The sequence below is a fragment of the Sander lucioperca genome, chromosome 7 (assembly GCF_008315115.2).
Source record: "Sander lucioperca isolate FBNREF2018 chromosome 7, SLUC_FBN_1.2, whole genome shotgun sequence".
In the NCBI taxonomy this organism is placed as follows: domain Eukaryota; kingdom Metazoa; phylum Chordata; class Actinopteri; order Perciformes; family Percidae; genus Sander; species Sander lucioperca.
Genome location: NC_050179.1, coordinates 24,687,707 through 24,711,724, shown reverse-complemented (window position 1 = coordinate 24,711,724; position 24,018 = coordinate 24,687,707). Strand labels below are relative to the sequence as shown.

Here is a 24,018-nt window from a genome sequence, read left to right as displayed (position 1 = left end):
GTCAAATTACACTGTACTCTGAAAGTGTGATAGTTACCCACTATGTAATATTGTCCATGTTGTTAACATTGTATATTTAGGCAGCGGAATAGTTTTGATGTCAGCCATGGCACACACTATACTTTCTCACTGTATGTACACAACAGCCAACTGCAAATACATAAATATTTTTGATGCCTTCCATTCGGGATTTCGTCCAACACCACAGCACTGAAACGGCTCTTGTCAAAGTGTTTAATGACATCCACTTGAACACAGATAGTGGCAAAACCACAGTCTTAGTATTACTTGACCTCAGTGCTGCATTTGATACGGTCGACCACGACATACTACTGGACCGATTGGAAAACTGGGTTGGCCTTTCTGGCTCAGTACTAAAGTGGTTCATATCCTATTTAAAGAATCGGAACTACTATGTGTCCATAGTAGTGCTGTCAGTTAAACGCGTTATTAACGGCGTTAACGCAAACCCATTTTAACGGCGTCAATCTTTTTTATCACGAGATTAATGTTCTTTTTGGCCTAGCAAACTTTGTAGTTTTTTTCACATGCTGTTGCAACAACTAGTAACGTTAGAAAAACTACAACACCACACCGGATCTAGCTAGACTGGGAACAAAACAACAGGCACGCCGCACACACTTGTTTGGGCTTGCGAGCCGGCCAAAGAGTAGTAGGCTAACGTTACATTTTGAGTGGATGGTGAGCGTGAGACGCCGAAATGGATGCCAATAAGATTCTGAATGGAAAGTTTACGTTTAAAAAGTTGTCGAGGGGGACAGTAGTTTCACGCATACACAGCCTGTACGACACGGAGAAAGCAGTCCAACTGGAACTGCTGCAAAGTGCAAACGCTGTCTCATTAACCGGTGATCACTGGACGTCAGTGAGTAATCAAAATTATGTAGAAGTTACTGCACACTATATTGACTATGTATATCAGCATACGGTTTTAGAACAGTGTTGTTTGTATTGTTTTTTTGACTGTTTTTGTCATTTGGGACATTGTCCACCCCCCAGAATTGTTACATTCCTTATTAGAAAAACGTAAAGGTTACAAATGTCCTGCTGTGGCATCCAATTTTTGGACCATTTTGTTTGTACTGTATAAGCAAAGTGTTAGTGTTACATCTCAGTTAGGTTAGGTTATTGTAGGAATTGTGCAATAATGACAGATTCACACATTTTTCTTTTGTTTACAGTAAATAAATAATAAACAATTACAAATCTTAAAGTGAAGTTCATAAAGTAACTTTCTTTGCATTCATTTGATTCCCAATTAAGATACACTGGTAAGAATGGCTTTCCATTGTTAATATGTACTTAAAAACAGTTCTGAAATGCTGTTTAATATCTACATGCTTCCACTGGCCCAGATTATGAAAAATAATAACATAAGTTATCATAGTTATGCGGACGATACACAAATCTACATAACCATGTCGCCTGGGGACTACAGTCCAATACAAAAACTGGCTAGGTCCATTAAAGAAACTAACGACTGGATGTGTCAGAACTTCCTTAAATTAAATGAAGAAAAAACTGAGGTGATTATTTTTGGAGCAAAAGAGGAACGATTAAGAACCAGCGCTCAGCTTCAAACGATAATGTTAAAAACAACAGACAAAGCCAGAAATCTTGGTGTAATTATGGACTCTGACCTGAAATTTAACAGCCACGTTAAAATAATAACAAAGTCTGCCTTTTATCACCTTAAAAATATATCAAGTGTTAAAGGACTTATGTGTCAACAGGATTTGGAAAAACTTGTCCATGCCTTTATCTTCAGTAGACTTGACTACTGTAACGGTGTCTTTACAGGTCTCCCTAAAAAATCAATCAGACAGCTGCAGCTGATGCAGAACGCTGCTGCACGAGTCCTCACTAACACCAAGAAAGTGGATAACATCACTCCAGTACTGATGTCTCTACACTGGCTTCTTGTGCCTCAAAGAATAGATTTCAAAATACTTCTACTGGTTTATAAATCACTAAATGGTATAGGGCCAAAATACCTTTCGGATATGCTTTTAATTCTGTATTAATTTCTAACTGTTTTAATGTTTTATGTAAAGCACTTTGAATTGCACTGCTGCTGAAATGTGCTATATAAATAAAATTGCCTTGCCTTGCCTTGAAAGCTTGTACAGAAAAAAAGATATACAACAGCAAAATTATCAAAAAATACTGAACAAACTGTGCAAGAAAAAACAAAATATGCTGCAAATGTATTAACCTCAAGGGTCATCCAATCTCTCCTCTCTGTCTGGCCACAACATTTTGACATCACACCTGATATCCTGACTTGCAATGCAACGAGGGACAATCTGCTGTGATATCCTCACCTGTCACCTGTTTGCATTTGGTTGTTCTAAATTGTGAGGAAATTGTATTGTTCCCCATATAGCCTTAGTCTAATCATCTGGCAACTTTTATAACAGAACCACATGCCTATTATGTATCTAATATATGTGTGACAGGTTATTGTGATTGTCGGGTGCTCTATTTTGCATGTAGGGATTTACACAATGAATGTGTAAAATTGCATTTGAGAGTAATATGATTTAATAGCAAATGAATGCAAACTTTTGATCTATAAGGCTTACTCGATGCATTTTGTGCCAAAGCAATGACAAATGACTATAGTCATGTGAACAGCTGACCTGATGTTCATATAAATAGTCATATAGTTTGATAAAGTTTAATAGTCATTCGACGATTGTGCCAAAGCTTTAAAACTGTAAAATACGTAATCCTGTTAATTGTACTCCCCAACCTTGCATATACTTTACATAAAGAAGTCATATATTTTAAATTGACATGAAGAAGTCATGTTAGTTTAACAAACAAGATTTGCATATATTGAACATGAGTAGATCATTTTCATTATCTGCTGCTGGCTCAAATGCTGGAGCTGCCTCTGTAGCTTGAGCTAGCTAGTATTAAAAAATACCACCACACACAGGCTTACACTATTTGTGTTGATTATTTTTTTGTTTAAATACATGCATTTATTTTTATTGAAATAAGTTGCATGATGTGTTATTATAATTTTATAATTATTTTGCACATATTTTGCAAGCAAATTCTTATTTTTTCTTGTGTTCTCAATGACACGTGCACATTTGCCTCTCCTGAAGGCTAAACTCACTCAGCTAACATAAATATATTTTGAATGTATTTGAATATATTTTTTAGATTATTTATTTTAAGGGGAATTCAAAAAGTTCAATGGAAAAGGTATTAAGGGAAACTTCACAGTTCGAGGTGTTTTCACTGTGGATTTGTTTAACTGTTACGTTGTTGTTGTTTTTTTAACTACAATCAATTTAAAATATTTCCAAAAGTCAATGAGTAATCGTGTTAAATAATCATGATTTCAATATTGACCAAAATAATTGTGATTATGATTTTTTTTCCATAATCAAGCTGTCCTACAGTTAAGTCCATTGCGCTTTTTTACCCTTCCCATCAGTGTGTCACTCTGTTGACACTTTGGTGTGATCGGAAGGCTGAGGTCGGTCAAAGACCTTGTTTTCCCGAAACATGACCATCCCAGCATTCCATAGGTCAATATCACTCTGATACAAACACTGTTTTCCCATCAGGCAGATGCATTCTCAGCAAGGCACATATTTACTCAACAAAATGCATATATGAGGCATGACCCATGTGGAAAGTAAGAATATTAAGGTCAAATTGCTGTTCATGACGTGTACCACACATCTGCAAATCCCTTAATCTTAAATGCAATTCTAGAACGCTGGAGTACTCATTTAAAACCATATCAAGTGTACACTCTTCGATGGGTATAGATGGATTTCCTATTGTATAGTCTGTATAGACAGTCTGTATCATCTTAGTCTTGCATTGCCAGACCTTCCTCCACAGTGCTGCGGAGGAGGGTCTGGCTAGTCCACACAGCATTCTGGGATGGGAGAAAAATGTTCTCTGGTTTATTGGCATTTCTTTAAACCAAACACAATCATCTTAGGCGGCGCCGGACACTGCAAAATAGCCTCAGGAAGGAACTTGTTTTAGTCATGCAACAGAAAACTCAGATTGGACAGATAGTCTAGCTAGCTGTCTGGATTTACCCTGCAGAGATCTGAGGAGCAGTTAACCATAGTCCTCATGAATCCACCAGAGTTTAGAATGCCAACACAAAGAAAGCGGAAGGTAAAGGACATCCAACCGAAAAGAGGGCCATCCGGCGGAATTTCCGGCAGAACCTGAAAAATCCTGGAAGTGGAACATCGTTGATATAGACTAGTGTCATCTAGACTAGATCAGTGGTTCCAAAGGGGTGTCCCTTCAAGGGGATTCCAGGGGTTCCCCAGCAAAAGGGGGAATCATTTATTTTCACTATAATTCCATCCATAGAATGTAAGACTATTGTGTTAATGGGTTTCATACACTTTCTGTAATAAACATTTAAAAAGCAAAATTCCTATCAGATGGGGGTCCGTGGTCTAATTTGTGTCAGTTTAGGGGTTCTTGTTGTGAAAAAGTGTGGGATCCAGTGGACTAGAGGACACCCTCTCTGCTGTTTGTGTGTAATCAGAATTCACAGGCGGGCGCCTGGCTCACAGCTGCCACATCACCACAAGAAATTAATATGTTGCCTTTCATTTCCAACTTATTCATCTCAACCTGCTGGAATGAGTTTACACTGAATGGCTATAATAAGGCCATGTGGACCTGTATATTTATCTGAGTCAGTCACTACAGTAACAGGGGCATGTCATTGGCAGAGATGCTCCAAATCTCTGAACTAGAGCCCAAGTCAAGTCTCAAGTCTTTGAACTAGAGTCCACATATTTTGCATTCAGTGCTTCTTTTTGTAGGGCCATGTTGTGTGTTGTATGTATGTAAGTTGTTAAAGCCAAAGCTTATGATGAATGGCAGTTTGTTAGTTGTCCTCTCTCACGTGTGGCAGCGCGCAGTAGATACGTTACATATTACGTGTTACGTAGGTAGGTTAGAGGTTAAGCAGGGAGGGGAATAACATTCATCAGACCTAGATTTATCAGTTTCCCTAAAATTAAAGATTGTTCATGAGTGTGTATGTGACCTCATTATCTTCCTGTTTCCTGCCCTGAGCCAGACAATACAGCAGCCATCACCAGCTATCTGGGAACACAGTTATTGTTTCTCCCATCTCTTAAAATTACCGGATTCCTTGGAAGCAAGTCAGAATTAGGGCGGGTGGGGTGATGGGAATGGGAAAGTGGTTACTGCGGGGTTGGAGCGAGTGGCTTGATCTGAAATGACAGGAAGAGTTAGTATAAATCTGAGTAAACCGAGCAGGCAACAGAATGAATTCTAGGAGTTGGCTGGGTTGTTGTGACAATTTTAGCTTGTAAATGGTTACATCATATCATATCGAATAATGAATGGAAGCTAGTCATTGGTCACTATGCTGCAAGAATGCAAAGCAAAAGTAGCCTGTTGTAATATCCCCACTGGGGATCAATAAAATTATTATAGTTATAAGCCAGAGTAACTCGAACAGGCAACAGAATGAATACTAGGAGCTGGCTGGATTGTGATAGTTTTAGCTTGTAAATGGTTAGCTACATCATATTATATTGAATAATAACTGGAAGCTAGTCATAGGTCACTATGTTGCAATTGCCCTACTTGCAGAATGCAAAGCAGAACCAGCCTTGTTACAGCCTTTTAAAACGCCAACCATCTCTCAGATTCGTTCAGTGATTCAACTAAATGAATGGGTGAATATAATGAAGTCAAACTAAGTGGTGAAATTAGAGGAGGCTCAAAACCTAACATTTGCTCAAATTGTATAATTTCTTTATTAAGAGGAGTCTGATAAGAGAAGAAGTAATAGGATGTTACTCCTCCACTGTGCTGGAACAGTGTTGAGGGTTCATTAAGTGTCACAGTTCTCCCTCTCAAGCATAGGATAAGCAACAAAGACCCTAGTGTCTCAGAAGGGATGACAAAACTCACTTTAAACTATCAACTCACACACTGCAAACACAGTCACACATGCATACGCAACCCAGTCTCACGGCAGTTTGTAAAATAGACAAACAGATAAGCTGTATTGCTTTGTTGTTTGACATAAAGAATATGTGGTGCAAGCACAAATTCATTTCTCATTGAAATACATTGTTTGAAATTGTGTCACAAAAAGAGGGCAAAATCGTATCCGTGTACACAAATCAAAACCCAGTCTCACGGCCGTGAGACTGGGTTGTGTATGCACAACACACCCACAGAGGAATGTAGGTTTTTGGTAAGTGATGTCAGAGGTCACCGAGGGTGATGAGGTGGATTATGTGGGTGTTTCGGGGTGAGTGGGAGGACCAGTCTTGTGTGTATAAATACCGAACTGTGGAGACAGAGCATGAAAAGAAGAGTGCAAAGACATCACTTGGAGCAACATTTTAAAAGACCTGAATAGGAAGAGGATCTGCGATGGCCAACCACAATGGTACGTGATTTTCTCTATCCATCTATCTATCTATCCATCTATCTATCTATCTATCTATCTATCTAAATATCTATCTATCTATCCACCCATCTGTCTGTCTGTCTGTCTGTAATGCTTATTGTCTACATCTCTTGCTCCCTTTCTCTCTGCAGTCAATATTACAGTGTGCTAGAGTGTGCTGATGCATGAATCAACACTTGGGTGTGATATCACCCATCCTAATTCCTGCAACAAGTCAGCTAGGACAAGGATCAGACTGGCTAAAGGACCCTACATTTTACAATTTAGCACATTGATTATTTGAGCTACATTTATGGCTCAAACTAATTTAGTTTTCTCAGTTTAGCACACATAGCTTGACATTGGGAAATACACGTATTAACTTTCTCGCAGGGAAGTAGATGAGAAGATGATTAATGCCTGAATGGTAAATATGAAGCTACAGCTAGGAGAATTAGCTTTGCTTAGCATAAAGACCAGAAACAGTGGGAAACAACTACCTTGGCTCTGTCTAAATGTAACAAAACCTGCCTACTAGCACTTCTAAACCTCACTAATTACTGTAACAGGACGTGTCTCATTGGGGTCTGGCAGCGCCATGGTGACGACAAGACTCCAGGAAGTCACTGCGCTTGGCAAAAGTCACATAAACCCCTAGCCTAGAAATCTAGACGCACCCTAGTGGCAGCTAACTTAATTTGCAGCCAGGGGGGTCTAGGCACTCTCCGTTGGCTTGCGAGCTGGAAAAAACCAAACTCTGGTCAGGCCAATCACATCGTGTATAGAGTCGGTGGGCGGGCTTATGGCTGCTGCTGCTGCTGGGAACAGCGGTCTTCTGGAAGACTTGGAGTTAAGCTTTTCTTTGAGAAAAGAACGAAGAACGGCACTGAAATCATTCTTAAGAAAGGAAGATGTGTTCAGAGTTTTGCCGACCGGATACGGCAAAAGTTTAATCTATCAACTAGCTTCTCTACCTTCTTCGTTGCTCTGCCTGGTTGTAGCGCTATCCTATCACGTGCAGAGGGAATTTGAAAGACAACCGTTTATCCCGCCCCTCGGATTGAGCGTTTTATAAATAAATATGACGTTTTAATCATTAAGTTTTAGAAGTGTTGGTAGGCAAATCTTGCTGCCTTTAGACAGAGCAAGGCTAGCGGATTCCTCCTCTTTCCAGTCTTCCTGTAATGCTAAGCTAAGCTAAGCATCTCCTGGCAGGAGCTTCATACTTACTGTACAGAGTTGTATTGATCTTCTAACTCTTGGCAAAAAAGTGTTGTTTCCCAAAATGTCCAACTATTTCTTTAAAGAGAACGTGTACTGAAGATGAAAACTTAGTCATCAAGTTCAACTTGTGGCCACAATGCAACTCTCTGTCAACTGTGAGTAAGGTCACAACTGAGCTGAAACTCTTCCATCACTTCCAATATTTTATTTAGCAACAGGACAGCCAACCACAGACCACAGAGTTTATTGCAGACTGATTGAACTTTGTCTCTGTTAGGTTTGATTAATGATGTGGATCTGCGAAGTCATGAAAACAACTTGGCTCACCGCACCAGGGAGATTGATAGGGAGCGCCTGATTGTCCGCAGGGGTCAACCCTTCTCCATAACTTTGCAGTGCTCTAAGTCTCTGCCCCCCAAACACCACCTGGAACTGGTCCTGCACCTTGGTGAGTACAGCCCACAGCCTCACAACAGATACTGTGGCTAAATGCTTACCCAATGTGAACCATTCTCCATTTACAAAGGCATGGCATACCCAGGCAAGAACGAAACAATAAGAAATTCAATATAAAACATATTTATTCAGTAAGTAATGAATGTGAACACATCATAACAACTTACTGTAATGCTGCAGTCAATTGGATCCCTATACACTAACAGTTTAGTTTGTCCTGCAGACTGGACTGTACTATTCTCTTCCAAGTATTTCTTGACCTTTAAATAACTAGTAACTTTCACCAGATTTACTACCAATTCATAGCTACAGCAGAACAATGAAGCTAGCAAATATGTGCCAATACGTTAGGCAACAAGGCTAGTTTAGCTGAGTGTTAGGATAGCAAGTAAGCTTATACACTCATGCTGAACAAAAAAAATAAAACACACCTTACACGTCAAGCTATAACCAACACTTCTATGCAGCAAATATGTAGCCTATACTTTTAAACGTTAATGTTTAAAAGAATAAAGTAAAGTTTTATATGATTACAGTTAGCTGCAACTACAGCTGTCTTGGCTCTGCGCTACATTCAACCATCATGCTGATTTCAGCAATATGTTGTGATCCTGACTCAGATAAACAGCAAGAAGGTAAATTGATGCCACAGCAATATAAACTTTTGTATGTTCTTCAGGTAAGAGAGACGAGGTGCTGATTAAGGTTCAGAAGGAGCGTGGGGCTGGAGACAAGTGGTGGTTTAACCAGCAGAGAGCGCAAGATGAAATGCTGCTGACTCTGCACAGTCCAGCGGATGCTATCATTGGCCAGTACCGTCTGGCTGTGTTGATGATGTCACCTGATGGACGCATTTTAGAGAAGACCGACAAAATTAAGTTCCACCTGCTCTTTAACCCGTGGTGCAAAGGTAAAACATAAAGCAAAGTGCACACACACACACACACACACACAGAGCTATGTGTTTTCTCCAAGAGAAAGGTCAGACTAACTGCATTTATCGTTTGTGTCTTGATTCAGCCACAAGAAACAAAAACTAAACGGATGTTGTTTTTATATTTACATTCAGCGGGGGTTTCTATGCTCATCCTGTCAGCTGTTTGGTTCACCCATGGGCAAAGATAAAAACCATATGACAGGAGGATCTCATTACCAGCATCATCAAAACACCAAATTTATGTCATGTTTTTCTAATTGAGGCCGTCTTAATGTCAAAAAAACTAATTTAAAGACCTTGTTAATGAATTAATGTTAGTGTTTATTTCATTAACAAGAGGACAGTGTACTCATGGTTGTGTGTGTGTGTGCCAGATGATGTAGTGTACCTCCCTGATGAGAGTCTGCTCCAGGAGTATGTTATGAATGAAGATGGAGTCATTTACATGGGGACCTGGGATTACATCAAAAGTAATCCCTGGAATTATGGACAGGTAACTCACACACACACACACACACACACACACACACACACACACACACACACACACACACACACACACACACACACACACACACACACACACACACACACACACACACTTTGTTTCACTACCTTTGTGGGGACCTGTCATTGACATAATGCATTCCCTAGCTCCTTACCCTAACCTTAACCATCACAACTAAATGCCTAACCTTAACCCTTACCATCACCCTAACCATAACCTAATTCTAACCCTAATCCTAAAACCAAGTCTTAACCCTCAAACAGCCCTTTAAAGTTGTGGGGTCCAGTATTTTGGGCCCCACAAGGCTGTGCAGACCCCACAAGTATACTGTATTCCCGGTTTTTGGACCCCACGAATATAGTAAAACACACACACACACACACACACACACACACACACACACAATTGAGTATGTCTGTGTATGACAGGCCAGTAGGTGGCATGTGTGAATTGTCACAGCAGCGTGACAGAGGAGACTCTGGGGATTCGGCTGGATCAGGAAATCTGTTTGTTGGACGGAGATAACTTCTGGACGGGAGGTGTCAGAATGTAACCAAACCACACATACAAGGGCTTGTACCTTCACAGCTCACTGGGAGGACAGAGAGGAAGAGAAACAGGCAGGCAAACAGATAGATGGCATATAGAGAGACAGCAAGGTGGAGTAACAGACACTCACATACACAGACCGACCAATGGGAAACAAACGTGATTTGAAACCTGTTTTTAAAAAAGGTTCAGAGGCCTCTGCTGCTCAACAACCAACTATATGTTTTCTTTGCTCCTCTCTCATGTTTTCTCTCCCTGTGACTCTCTCTCTCTCAGTTTGAGGACTATGTGATGGACATCTGTTTTGAAGTCCTGGATAACTCCAAGGATGCCCTGAAAAACTCAAAGATGGACGTTGAGCACAGATATGACCCCGTCTATGTCAGCAGGGTGATCACTGCGATGGTGACGATCTCTTCTACTCGCTGCTAAAACAACACTGACAGTTTAACAGCAGTACAATCAAAAAACATCTGCATTTAGCTTTCTCTGTCATGAAAGCTTTCACATTCAATGATGTAAACACCTAGGGTGTTATAGCTACTTCCCAGAAACAGATCAATAGAAACCCCCCCAGGAAGGAGTTGTCATCATACTAACCTTACTGTTTCATTAACAAATGATTCCTACATACAGTATGACCCTATAGATACTGTATATTGTCAGAAAGATAAACATGAATACAAATCTGTCCTTTTCAAACCTAGCTTTAAAGATTGACATGTTGTCTCCACCCGTTCAGGTGAACTCTAACGGAGACAGGGGTGTGTTGACCGGTCGCTGGGACGACTCGTACTCCGGTGGAGTTCCACCATACAGATGGACCGGCAGCGTGCCGATCCTTCAACAATGGAGTAAGGCCGGCGCAAGGGCGGTCAAATACGGCCAATGCTGGGTCTTTGCGGCCGTCGCCTGCACAGGTGAGGCTTTAACAGATTTCACTGCTGCATGATTGAATGAAGTGTAATAGTTCTGAAAATGAAGGAAAAACGTGTTTTCCTGAGTAATTGCTAGTAATTGACAGTATAAGACATGTTTTTAATGGGGACATGTTATGCTCATTTTCAGGTTGATAGTTGTATTTTGGGTTTCTACTAGAATATGTTTACATGGCTTAATGTTAATTTTTCTCATACCATCTGTCTGGAGATACAATATCAATATTGGTACAAAATAACGGCCTCAAACGCATCAAATTCCGCCAGACGAGCCCCCACTTGTCACAAACCGGGCCGCACGGCCATGACAAAAAATAAGCACTTAAAGCCAATTAACAAATAATTTATTAGTTTAAATCATAAAGCAAAAATAAACTTAAACTAACAGTGGGATGTGTAATCAATGACTTTAGTAAGATGAGTGAAAGAATGTTTGTGTAGTGTTGTACGGTGCAGTAAAACAAACCAAAAACCAACCAAGGCCAGGATGATGGTGAGTCCGCAAGGAGGGCGCACAACTGAATCCAAAAGGCCTTTTTAAAAGTTCACTAGCTCATAGAGCACAGGTGTTGCCAGTGAAACAAATGAGCCCAGGATCTTCCACTCTACTAACCCACCCTCTGCCACGCCCAGCTGCAGTACCTGCAAGGAAAGCAGCCACACAAACACACAAAGCCATAACCACTTTGAACTCACACATGCACTGACTTCACAGTCTTACCCCCCCAACCCCCGGACTTTCTTCTACTCACCTACTGTGCAATATTTAATATTTAATACTTTTGATAATATTGATAATACTGTGCAATTTCATTACTGCGCAATATCTGTATACTGTGCAATATCATTACTCCACACTGCATATCACACTGTATATAAAACCATTTTTATTTTTTATATATGTATATAGCATCTCAGAACTGTGCACCTTACCCCCCCCACCTTCTATTCTATTCTATTCTAAACAAAGAAACAGACAGACATGGCGGAGAGGGTCGTCACACTGTATTCACCCTCTAGTCTGCTCTGATTGGTCAGTCTGCATCTGCGCTTTGGCGTCATTGCAGCCAGGGAATGACTGTGATGGTACTTTATACCTATATAGCATAGTTGTGACTTTACAATCGTCCTAACAGCTCGTTTAAAGGAACAGTTTATCAAAAAAGACATGACAATCTCACTTTTCACCATATGGGACCTTAAAAGGAATACATCTGTGAAAGATGCATATTCACTTTCTTACCAAGAGTTAGATGAGAAGACTGATACCACTATGTACTGTAAATGTGTAGCTGCAGTCAGCAGCTGGCTAACTTAGCTTAGCATAAAGTGAGTCCCCAATACACTTTAAAACCTTAGTGTCAACAGACTAAAGCCAATTTGGGGTGCCATATTTAAAAAATAAAATAAAAAAGGAAAGGAAGGAAGAGAAAGTAGGTAGGAACAGAGGAATGAATGGTCCCAGGCTGATGTGTGTTATCTTCACAGCGCTGCGCTGTCTGGGAATCCCAACACGCCTCATCACCAACTTCTCTTCAGCCCATGATGTCGATGGAAATCTCTCTATAGACATCCTGCTGAATGAAAGATTGGAGCCCTTAGCCGACGGAAGAAAGAAAGACAGTAGCTGGTAGGAAGGAACACAGATTTTAAACCAGATATAGTAGAAGACATCACATCATCTAATGTAATGAATTATCCCCTCCTCTCCTCTCCTCATGATTTCAGGAACTTCCACTGTTGGGTCGAGTCCTGGATGAAGAGAGATGATCTCCCCAAAGGATATGATGGCTGGCAGGTTTTGGACCCCACCCCTCAAGAACTGAGTGATGGTACATTCCTAATCTTAAACCTAATCTCTGTTGTTCACCTCTCTCTCTCTTTGTGTTTTACAAGACATGTCTCACCTTCTCCACCTTGAAAACTAAAAAATGTACATCCTACATGTGGATTGTTGTGTTTCATCACTATAAACTCAAGACTGTCAGTGCTGGCTTCCTGTGGTATCCTCTTGTAATATTTTAGATTCAAGGCTGGTTGGTGTTTTCTAAAAGCCTGATAATCAAACTGAAATACCATCATTAAAAAAAATCATAGGCTTGCTTCTGCAGCTTGTCACTGTGTCAACTATTTAAAGATGCAGGAAATGGTTTGAAGAAATCCATGACAAAATACACTTTTACTCTTCAGGTGAGTTTTGCTGTGGTCCGTGTCCAGTGACGGCCATCAAGGAGGGAAATCTGGGAGTAAAGTATGACGCTCCGTTTGTATTCGCCGAGGTGAATGCTGACATCATCCACTGGATTGTCCAACGAGATGGCCAACGGAAGAAGGTGAATGAAATTTGTTTTGATCTGTCTTTTATATTTGCTTATATTTGGAGTATTGAAGGTTTGTATCATGTGGACGTGCCGACAGTTTTGTTGTCATTACTTAGAATTCTTCATGGGGGCGACAGAAACTACGCACTATAGCTTTAAAAAGCAGCTGCACTTTTTAAGACCAAAGAATTAAAAAAAGACTTAATGATAATGATGATTGATATTATTGTTACAGGTCAGTGTGGACCAGTCGGGTGTGGGGAGGAACATCAGCACCAAAAGTGTTTACGGCGACTACAGAGACGATGTCACTCTACACTACAAATATCCTGAGGGTTAGTAAGAAAGTCGTACAAAGAGGAATTAAAAGAATGGGATCACTGATTGCAGAAATAAACAGCAGCCATAGTGTTAAACACTGATTCGGAAATTTTCGTCCAAACTTTTTCACGCGGTTAAAAATACATACCACCTCAAGTTGTGTCAATCACGTCTACACACTGCCTCTGAAATTTTCGTCTGTCATTAAAAAAAAATCAGATTTGGTTAAATTGTCTGCGTTTTGTCGCATTTTTAGGTGTTTTGTGCACGTCCATAGCTGTCAGCCTCTGTTCAGTATCAATTGGTTCGCAGAAATCTTCTTTTTAATATGTGGCTCCAGTATGGCTAGCAAAGCATCAAACTGAGCCACTGACCTGATCCTGAAGTAAACTTTAAATCGCTCGGGATAATCCCTCAGCTCCTCCATAAGGAGGTGGAACTCTCCTTGCTCTCTGCGCAATCTCAGGATTGGATGGACCCAATATTTCCTTATCCTTTTTCTCTTTTTAAGAAGAGAGAGGACAGCAAAATCAATCTCACTACTTGAAGAATCAATTTTGTATTGTTTTGCAGGGAAACAAATCTGTTTCTGGCGTGACAAATTTTAAATTTTTTTCACGACCAGTCGAACGACGAACGCCATGCAACCAGTAACCAGTAACGTAGCTCAAGCACGGCGTTCGTCGTTCGACTGGTCGTGACTGCTTTCCCAAGATGGCGCCCACATGTATAGGTCAACGGTACTGTCTTTATAAACTATCTTTTTAATAAACTGTCTGTACACTTACAAAGTTCTCAGTGCTTCGGTTTACATGTAAGGACCCTCATTATGCTACCGTGGAAGTGTGGTGCTATTTTGAGCCTTGTTAGTGGTATAGAAATAGCGATTTATTTTTACTTTCCTCGTGCCCCGACAACTAGCATTATAAGCTAATTAGCGGTTTGGGCTAAAACTGGTCACATTCAATTAGCATGAAAACATATCCCAGAGAACGGTCGACTCTCTAATCATGTGTTATTAACCCCTAGGTTCATTTTGCTTCGGATTTCTCCTTTAAAAGAAATCATACAACTGATTGAGCATGTAACTGATGGACGCTCTGAAGCTCCAGCTTTCTGTAACTTCCACTGTTAAACTTGTGTAATGTCTGCTCATAGTCATCTGTTTAGACTCATGGCTAGGGCTAGTTGTCATGGACCAACGTCCTCTTCACAGGCTCCAAGGAGGAGAGAGAGGTGTACGAGAAGGCAGGACGCAAGGTCACAGAGCCGACCAATGGGAGCGCAGAACCAGGACATCTGAAGCTGTCAATCAAGCATGCTAAGCCTGTATTTGGGACAGACTTTGATGTGATTGTTGAGGTATGGAGTGCTTAGACTGTAGCTGAATAAATAGATGGATGAAATGCTAAAATGATTTAATTACATCATACACAGGGAATCTGGGGCTGCATATTCTTCTTGTATTCTGTTTGATTTATGGACATACAGTGAGATACCATCACAGTGGTCAATTCATTCATCCACTCATGAATCCTCTCTGCCTGCAGGTGAAGAATGAAGGAAGCAGAGATGCTCATGCTAAGCTGACCATGCTGGTCATGGCTGTAACTTATCATTCTCTCCACCGGGGGGAGTGCCAGAGACAAACAATCAGTGTGACAGTACCCGCTCACAAAGGTTAGTAAGTAAACACTCAAATAAACACACAATCTATGGTGCGTTCCATTTGTACTCGGAAGTCGGATCTTCCGAGGTCAAAGTCGGACACATTGCCCCCTGACCTCGAATTTTCAATGACAATCCGACTTGTAAACGGAACGCATTTAACTTGGGTGTGACATCATTCCCAGCTTCGGCTTCCGAGTTCTGAGGTAAATGGAACGCACTAAAAGTCTCTGGTGCAGACATAATGTAAAACAACAGCGCTGTGTCTTACCTGCACACTTCATCCCACTCTTATTTTGTAGCAGCACGATGTATCATTTTCCATCATTTCCATGTGTGCGTGTGTGTTCAGCCCACAAGGAAGTCCTACGTCTGCACTATGACGACTATGCCAGGTGTGTCTCTGAGCATCATCCGATGAGGGTGAAAGCTTTCTTAGAGGCTCCAGGTGAGAACGAACCCATCATGACCGTCGCCAACATCCCACTGAGCATGCCTGAACTCCTCGTACAGGTAGGTATACACTGAGCTCACCCAGAGGTCATAGTTGGACGGAAGGTTTATAATGCTGGTGTAATGTGTGTCTAAAAGAAAGGTAGAGGACTGATTAGAATTAAAATATGAACTATTTGAGCGTGTAGGTCTAGGTTAATCTCAGTTAAATAAGGTTGACGTTGAACTAGGAGTCTACTGACATCAAGAATTTGATGTTTCATATATGAGATTTAACTGCACGAGAAACATCCCATGCATCATTCTTGGAGGTTGTTATCCCGGTATTTAATGGAAAAAATAAGTTTATGTATAAAACCGCAGGATAATGTATGTACAATCAGCTGGAAGCTCCTTGGATTTTTTGAAATTTTCCAGGAGCCTTTCCTGCATTTTGACTGACTGTACCAGGGTTACGATTTTTTTCCCCCTCTGTCTCTGGGCTCATTTGCATACTCTCCACAGTTCTCCAGATGCAAATCTAAAATGGACATTTCAACCCTGAGTTCAGTTCCTGTGGTTGGGTAGTACCTGAAATTCTTTGGACAAAAACAGGCATTCATCCCAATTAATCCACAATTCTGTCTGGTGGAAGTCTTTTGATGTTTTAATGTTTCCAAATTTGAAACTGTGACGTCCTACACTGTAATTATTTAACATATATGTTAAAGTTAAAGCTATCGTCTCTTTTTCCAGGTGCCTGGAAAGGCTTTTGTATGGGATCAAGTAACAGCCTACATCTCCTTCACCAATCCTCTGCCAGTTGCTCTGAAGGGTGGCGTGTTCACTGCGGAGGGGGCCGGCCTACTGACGGCCACTGAGGTCCATGTTAAGTAAGTATATGTGCAAAGAATTGACAGCCAATATACAAATTCTTCACACAACCACATATATCATACACACTAGAATAAAAGATGGTGGTTGTGTCCATATCTAAACATCCCACATAAATTAAAAAGCTGGTTAGAATTAAAAAGGCTGCCTGGCCTCCAAAAAGTGTTAAGTCTATGTCAGAAGCCCAGAAGCACAATAGATCAGAATGAGTATTTTGAGTTTAAAAACTAGCTGTTGTAGCCAAACTAGCAGTGTTTGGTATATAACCTACAGAAGCCCTGAGAGGCAAGTGAGAAAAACAAATCTAGGGATCCATTTTCTAAGTCTGATCTAAATTGTTTTCTCTCCTGTGAAAATAATCCTTCTAAGTTTTTTAATATTTTTTTTCGTCCGTGAAAACAGGTGGGGGGAAAAAAGACTAAACTGATAGATTAGCGCTGATTCAAATACATTTCTAGCCAAAAGAAAGACATGACAGTAATAACGTTACATAACTTGCTAACACACAACATTGTGTTTAGAGCGCATGGATAAATTAAAACCATGAATGCTTTTAGTCCTATTTAGAACATAGGGTAGTGCTAGTGGCCTCTTGTGGCTGAAATAAGGATTAAATCAACAAACACTTAGAAACTTGATCCTGACAAACTAAAATACTGTATGTTTCACCTGCCAAAACCAAAAAAGGAACTTAGAAAATGTATCCTAGTATCCTTTTTTTACCTGTTCATAAACACAGTAGAAAATTATAACAGATCAAAATTGTCCAACACTTTGGTTCACGACAGGACCTCAATAAAATAAAAATGAACTATTCTTTCTCTTTTCTTTTTCAGTGGTTACATATCTCCGGGCCAGAAGGTGTCTGTTGAGTTTGTATTCTCACCCATGCGGACCGGGGTCAGGAAGCTCCTGGTGGACTTTGACTGTGATAGACTGAAGGACGTGAAGGGAGTCGCCACTGTGGTTGTCCGCAAGAGATACCACGTTGTATAGTGACATTATAGACATAGATAATGTGACATTTTCTGGATGGGAGAGGAGGAGCTGCCTGTTTGAATGTATTGCAAGTGATATAACAGTAAACTGTATATGCAAATAAGTTCTTAAATGATAAGTTTGTGTCTTCCAGGATGACTGTGCCTTTATCCACAAAGAAAAGCTGGACACAGTGCTAGTTTAATTACGTTAAAGCCACTATGTGTCAGATTTGAACACTTCTGACTTTGCATTACGCCTGGCACTAGATGCCCACATGGAAATGCACAGAAAGACAACAGGTGACTAGCCTGGGTAAACCCTCACGAACTTCTGGCAAATTTGAGATTTCCTCTGCAAGTCAGTCTGGCGAAGAGCCCATTCAAACCCATTTCCAAAGTCCCCAAAATCGAGGCACCAATCACAACCGCTGAGGCGGGCTTTACGCGACAACAATAGCGCAGTGACGGCGAGCAGCTTTTTGTTTATATTCAACATGACGGCTACCGAAGCGCAGCGTCACCCGGATCGTTGGTCTGATTGGTTGGACTATCCAGTGCGCCCTCGAGGCATTTGTGCGGCGTCCGTTGGTGACGCCCCTTTGGAAATGAACTGTCATTGAACCTTTCCCAGACCCACTCTGTTACAACTGAGAAGGGTCTGGTGCCAACCAGGCTAACAGGTGATAGCATCTAGATGGCAAATATGTAATTGATTACTTTTTGTTTATAATCCTCCTCTGTACCGTTTCATTTCTTGTATTTCTTACTTTCTCCAACAGAGTAGCCAAATTTAACAAGTTTCCTTCTATCTTCATTCCCTTCTCCTGGTCCAAATCATCGCTGGGTTTTATTCCCTGAATATGAACTGAAATGAAAATCATCAGGGCAATAGTCATGAGGTTGAGGGTTAAAAACGTGCTATATGCTTTGTTATGCATATACTTGTTGAAAAGTATCTAATTTCACAAAATCTGTTGTATGTTTTGTTTCTTGATTACCTTTTTGCACTGCTTCCAATCCCATTTTAGTCAAAATATAATGGAAGATGAAGAAACTGAAGACATTTTCATATTATTCCTAATATTTTTGCATTTTCATAATAATTCTGTGTTCAAGCTGAGATGACACTGCTTTCAATAAAGTTTTTTTTTCCCACCAGTATTGACTTGATCTGATTTGTTAACATCGATGTCTCTGAGCTAGGCGATGAGTTGGCTATCTGCCACATCATTTTAAACAGTACAGCAAATTATTGATAAGGTGAATCATACTGTCAGTTGAGTTGGAATTCAAAATAAAGTGCCCAGAAAAGATTTGAGTAAGCTGGTCCTCAGTGGTGTCACACGGATTCGCTGGTTTAATAACGTCATGCAATGGGCGGTATTTTCAAGTTTTAAAATTTCTTGTGTAAGGTGTAGAAAATGTAAAAACATTTTTTATTTCATATAGTAATATTTATAGTATATATAAAACAGTATTATTAAAAAACAATGATTCAGAAGTCGCTTAAGACGTTGCCACGGCAACGTCACAGCACCGGACGCTTTACCGCATTAATTTTGTTGAAAACTTCGTTGTGTGAAATGTAAAAAAAAAAAAAGTAATGTGGCAAGGCGGGTGGCGCTAGGGGAGGAGTCGCCACCCGGGTCTAACTAACCGACAACGCCACCTGGGGACTTCCACCCCAAGAAATGTTTATTTCTATTTCAACAAGCACCCCAGTTGTACAAAAGGCTACACAGGTTCACTAACTGAAGTAAGACAGAGACGTGGTTACAAAAGAAATATTCATTTATTAATGGATAATTTATGACTGGAAGTGCCTGTAAAGAGGATGGTTAGAAATGAGGATGTTTGACTCAAATTGCCATAGAAAATGTAGAAAAGGTTTTATTACAATATATATTTAGCAATCACATTAATTCTTTTAAAAACAGATACACTCCCAGTTATGGATTAAATTATCAAAGGAAAGGGGGGGGAAGTGGGCAGAGGCCAGCTGTGGAGAGACAGTCTACTAAGGGTGTGTTCCAGGGTTGCACCAACTTACCCACCGCATGTGCCCACTGCAATCGAGTCACTGCAAACCGGTTCACTGCAAATCGTGTCACCACAAATCGTGTCACCACAAATCGTGTCACCACAAATCGTGTCACCACAAATCGTGTCACCACAAATCGTGTCACCACAAATCGTGTCACCGTGCTGTTATCACTACAATCTGTGAAGGGAACCACACTAACATGCCTAGTCTCCACCACACGCTGGCTACTAGCTCCACTAGAAAGCAAAATAACAGTTTAACAAAATCAAGAAAACAATAACCTAAAATACAAACAAATCAAACAGGGAGTGTCCTGGGGTACTAACAAAGATGTACTAAAATGATTAAAATACAAGAAACAACTAAACTAAGGCAAAACAACTGACAACCTACAATTCAGACAGAAGATTACATTAATGACAAGTTTAAAAGCAGTGTGTGAACATTTAGCTCAGGTAGTAATCATACCAGACTCCCATGCTTTAAATTACTCATACCTTCACTCATATGTACTCAGTAGGCTAAGGGAGAGTTCATCACACCACTCCAGGTAGGGGAGCTTGGAATCCCTTCCAGGCCCAACAGTCAGGCAGGTAGCAGACTGCTGCAAAATATACAACTAAGTATTTAAAAACACCTTGAAAGCATAAAACAGACTTAACACAATTACATACCTAAAAGTCACAGAGATGGTCCCATGTGGCAACCAACAGCCAGAGACAAAGCCAAGAGGCAGCCATGATGATACAGGTGCTTTATATAAGCTCAGCTAATGAGGGGGTTTGGCCTGGGTGGAGCTAATTTGATCTAGTTGAGGTGCGTTCAAGAACCAACAGGATGCAAAGCTTACTGCACACACCACTACAGTAAGTATTTTTTTTATTTTATATAGTAACATATAAAGTATGTATTCAATGTCTTTTATTTATAATATCAATGATTCAGAAGAAGATTATGTCGTTACCACGGCAACTTTACGTCGCTGACTGACGCTGCTGAAATGCGCATCCATTCATTTCACTTTCCACCCGACTACAGTAAGTACTTCAACTTAAGGGCTGTTCATTAGTTGAATACACGAGCCAATATTGCGGCCATGTATTCCGTGTGGCCCGATCTCTATAGCGTTTTATCACTGAAGTCTTAGTGTGTTGCTGCATTAACTATTTTATACGTATAACGTTACCCGCCAAGTAATTCCGCCAGCTGTAACATCCATTGCTGGATTGTGGCACTGACAGCTACCAAAACCAGTTTAAATGCACGTATTTGCACATGTTTCTTATTAAATCATTAACAAAGAGTTGTTGGAGTGGTTAAAGTGCACTATAGATGTAAGAAGTATAAATATTAAAAAAAATATACCGCCATCGGGGATGGGCTGGAAGAAAAAAGTGGCCCTGGACTTTTCCAGAGGATTTGACTGACCCAAGCGCTTACGTAGCGAACAGGCTAGAAAAGACCTAAACGAATAAAATAGAAGCCTTTTCCTGCCATTCTTGTACAGAATGCCACTAAATGAGCGTTTCCTGATCAGTGCATTAAAAACAGTCAACAACACAGGTTCTACAATAATAATTAAAATGATAAATCCATTTTGATTTTGCTCTAGATTTGGTGTATTTTTTCCACTAGAATAAATTGCTCCATATGAATGTACTACTGTACAATAGAATACGTGTAATTATTTAAATATTGCACTGGGATACATTTAATTATTGCTGAAAGCAGATAGCAGTATTCTGTAACACAGAACAAGACTTTATGCCGGTGTTTCCATTTTCTGTACGCCAACATATACATTATATTTATGTAGGCATTTCCTTGTGTCAAGTAAATGTGGTGTGATAATTGTAGCCTTGAGATTGATTTGTATTGTACGTATTGGTTGTGATTATGTAAGATTAAGATTTAAATAATACTTACAATATTTAGATCATAGCAATTGAGAAATGCTAATTTCCTTTAATGCTATTCTAATATTTTTTCTTTTTCCTGCTTTACAGCTTTGCAACACATTGACACCCACAACACACATATATCCACGCACACCACACATTTAACCAACGGCACTTTTCAGAGCCCCTCTCTGCACTCTTGTCTCCTTTACTCTCTCTCACTAGCCCTCTTTCAATCACTCTCTCTCCTACTCTCTTTTCAATTTGTGTATTGTTTGTATTTTTGGTCTGTATATGTGTGCCATGTCCCTCAATTCAGACGTGAGGGTCTTTGATGACCCAAATGAGGCCAGGGTCCATATGGCAGCATTAATGAGCTATGCTCATTTAAATGAGGCCAAGGTAAGGATTTTTGTGATAATCAAATACCAAGGTCTATAATAGAATTACAACTTTTGCTGTTTATTGATATAATGTAAAACTTTGTTGTTTTACTTGTTACGTTTGATCTCAATCTCTGCAAACGTATAGGCTGCCATGGCGATGGAAACCCCTGCCTTTCCTCAAAGGAAAAAGAGGACAAGCAGGAAGAGATTTCTCAGCCATCCAGTGGTCAAAAGCAGACGTGAGAAACGTCGGGAAACACTGTGCCCTCAATCAGGTTTGTTTTTTACTATACCGCAAAAAATACCACTTTGAAAAGGTTGTGGCAATGTTTGTGAAACTTTTTCAAACTATTAAATTCAAACTACTAAAGAGAGCTTGTGACTGATAATACTTGCTTGTATTGTTTTTTTATGTGTACTTAGCTTTGGATAGTGTGCCAAATGTAAATTTTAATTGTAATTCTTGCTTAGTTTCATTGCCTGCAGTCCTCACAGAACATTTTCATATTAAAATGAGTGTAATTTTAGATTGATTAATGGGTTAAGCAAAAATTACTGTTTCTGCAGTTTCACAAGCCAGAAGAAGGGATCCTGTGCATGAGGAAGGCCTTCAGATGGAAGGTCACGAGGTGTCAAGTCTTGGTTAGTGTATTGATTGTTACAGCGGTTGATGTTCACTATAATTTTTTCCATTTTTTCCTTTTATTTACACATCTGTTTCATCATAATTTAGCAGATTTTGTAAATCTCACCACAAACACAGTAAAACATAAAACATAACTATACTGGATGCAGTCATTAAAATGTTAATTGACTGTTTAATGCAAATATTGCTCTGGATGCAAATATGGAGTTATAGCATGTTGTCATTACTCATCAGCATATTTTTTTCGACTCAAAGGTGGTTCAATATGGTTCTTCCTTAAAGTCCATAATGATTTGAGTTTTAGGGAGGCTTACCAGCTGTTTCATTTTTTAGAAACCCATCTTCAAGAGTTAAGAGACACTCTTACTGCAGTCCACGTTCCGGAGGCAACAGACACAACAGTTTCTGCTTGGGCACAAAGGCAGCTTCTCACAGATGTGAGAATGAAAACGGCTAGGCCAATGCTTTTTGATGCCAAACTCTCATCTGAGAGAATAATAATCCAAAAGTGCCACAGATGCGTTGCTATAGAAGCTGTCATTAGGTGCCTGGACTGTGTACCACTGGACATGGAGTTCCTCTGTGCAGCCTGTGACATGGAGGCCCATAAGAAGAACATCTTCCATGACAGAGAGGCTATGTTTCATGGGTTTCTTGAGCCCATTCCCCCGACAACTGCTGTGGTGCTGGATGAAAATGGCCAACCTCAATTTTGTGAACAAAGTAATGTATATGTTAAGACTAATAACACATTACAATGTCCTAACTGTAATTCCCCAAACATTGTGTGAGGACCATGTTTGTATTTTACATTTTTTCTCAATGGCTTCTAAAACGCTAACCTCATTCTCAAAGCTAAACTGACAAAAATATGGTTGTTGTCTATGTATTGAGTCTAAGTGTATTTTTTTTTTAAACGTAACAATAACAGCTGGAATAGAGTTGGAATAGGGGCCAGTTGTGTTATTACTGTTGTGTTTTGCATACATCTTTCAGACTGAGGTTAGCGCTTTGGGAAATGCATCAAAAAGATTGAGGAAAAACTGTAAATACACCCTACATCATTTTTTTCTCTATTGCAGTAGGTCAACTGCCCATTCCTACAGCCAATACAGTCTGTGGATGCTCTCATGACCTCACAGTCACTCCGGGGAAGCATATTTCCGTGGTTACATTTAATGGTATGTTGTTTTGACTATACAGTATAAACGCAAATGTCTTTATGAAATATAATATGATCAGGCAAACTGTCAATATCTGATAACTGAAATATATTTAGCTTTTACTATGTCCACAGGACGATATGATGTCTGCTTGCCTCGGAAATCCTGTCCATCCTGCTCTGCAGAATGGACT

The 24,018-nt window shown here is 40.1% G+C and overlaps 1 protein-coding gene and 1 long non-coding RNA gene across 2 annotated transcripts; one reads left to right on the top strand and one right to left on the bottom strand.

Annotated features, from left to right (window-relative positions):
* Nucleotides 1-208: 208 nt before the first annotated feature.
* LOC118495521 lies at nt 209-17,791 on the bottom strand. The gene is made up of 3 exons (XR_004897968.1): nt 17,693-17,791; nt 16,774-16,776; nt 209-219 (listed from the first exon to the last, which is right to left on the bottom strand). It is a non-coding gene; the product is annotated as an uncharacterized LOC118495521 (long non-coding RNA).
* LOC116053007 (protein-glutamine gamma-glutamyltransferase 2-like) lies at nt 6,326-17,713 on the top strand. The gene is made up of 15 exons (XM_031303857.2): nt 6,326-6,460; nt 7,962-8,132; nt 8,820-9,050; nt 9,452-9,570; nt 10,411-10,539; nt 10,877-11,054; nt 12,561-12,702; nt 12,801-12,904; nt 13,263-13,405; nt 13,629-13,728; nt 14,931-15,076; nt 15,265-15,394; nt 15,735-15,895; nt 16,571-16,707; nt 17,545-17,713. The coding sequence occupies exons 1-15, from the start codon at nt 6,445-6,447 to the stop codon at nt 17,702-17,704; spliced, it is 2,067 nt and encodes a 688-aa protein (XP_031159717.1). The 5' UTR covers nt 6,326-6,444; the 3' UTR covers nt 17,705-17,713.
* Nucleotides 17,792-24,018: the final 6,227 nt, after the last annotated feature.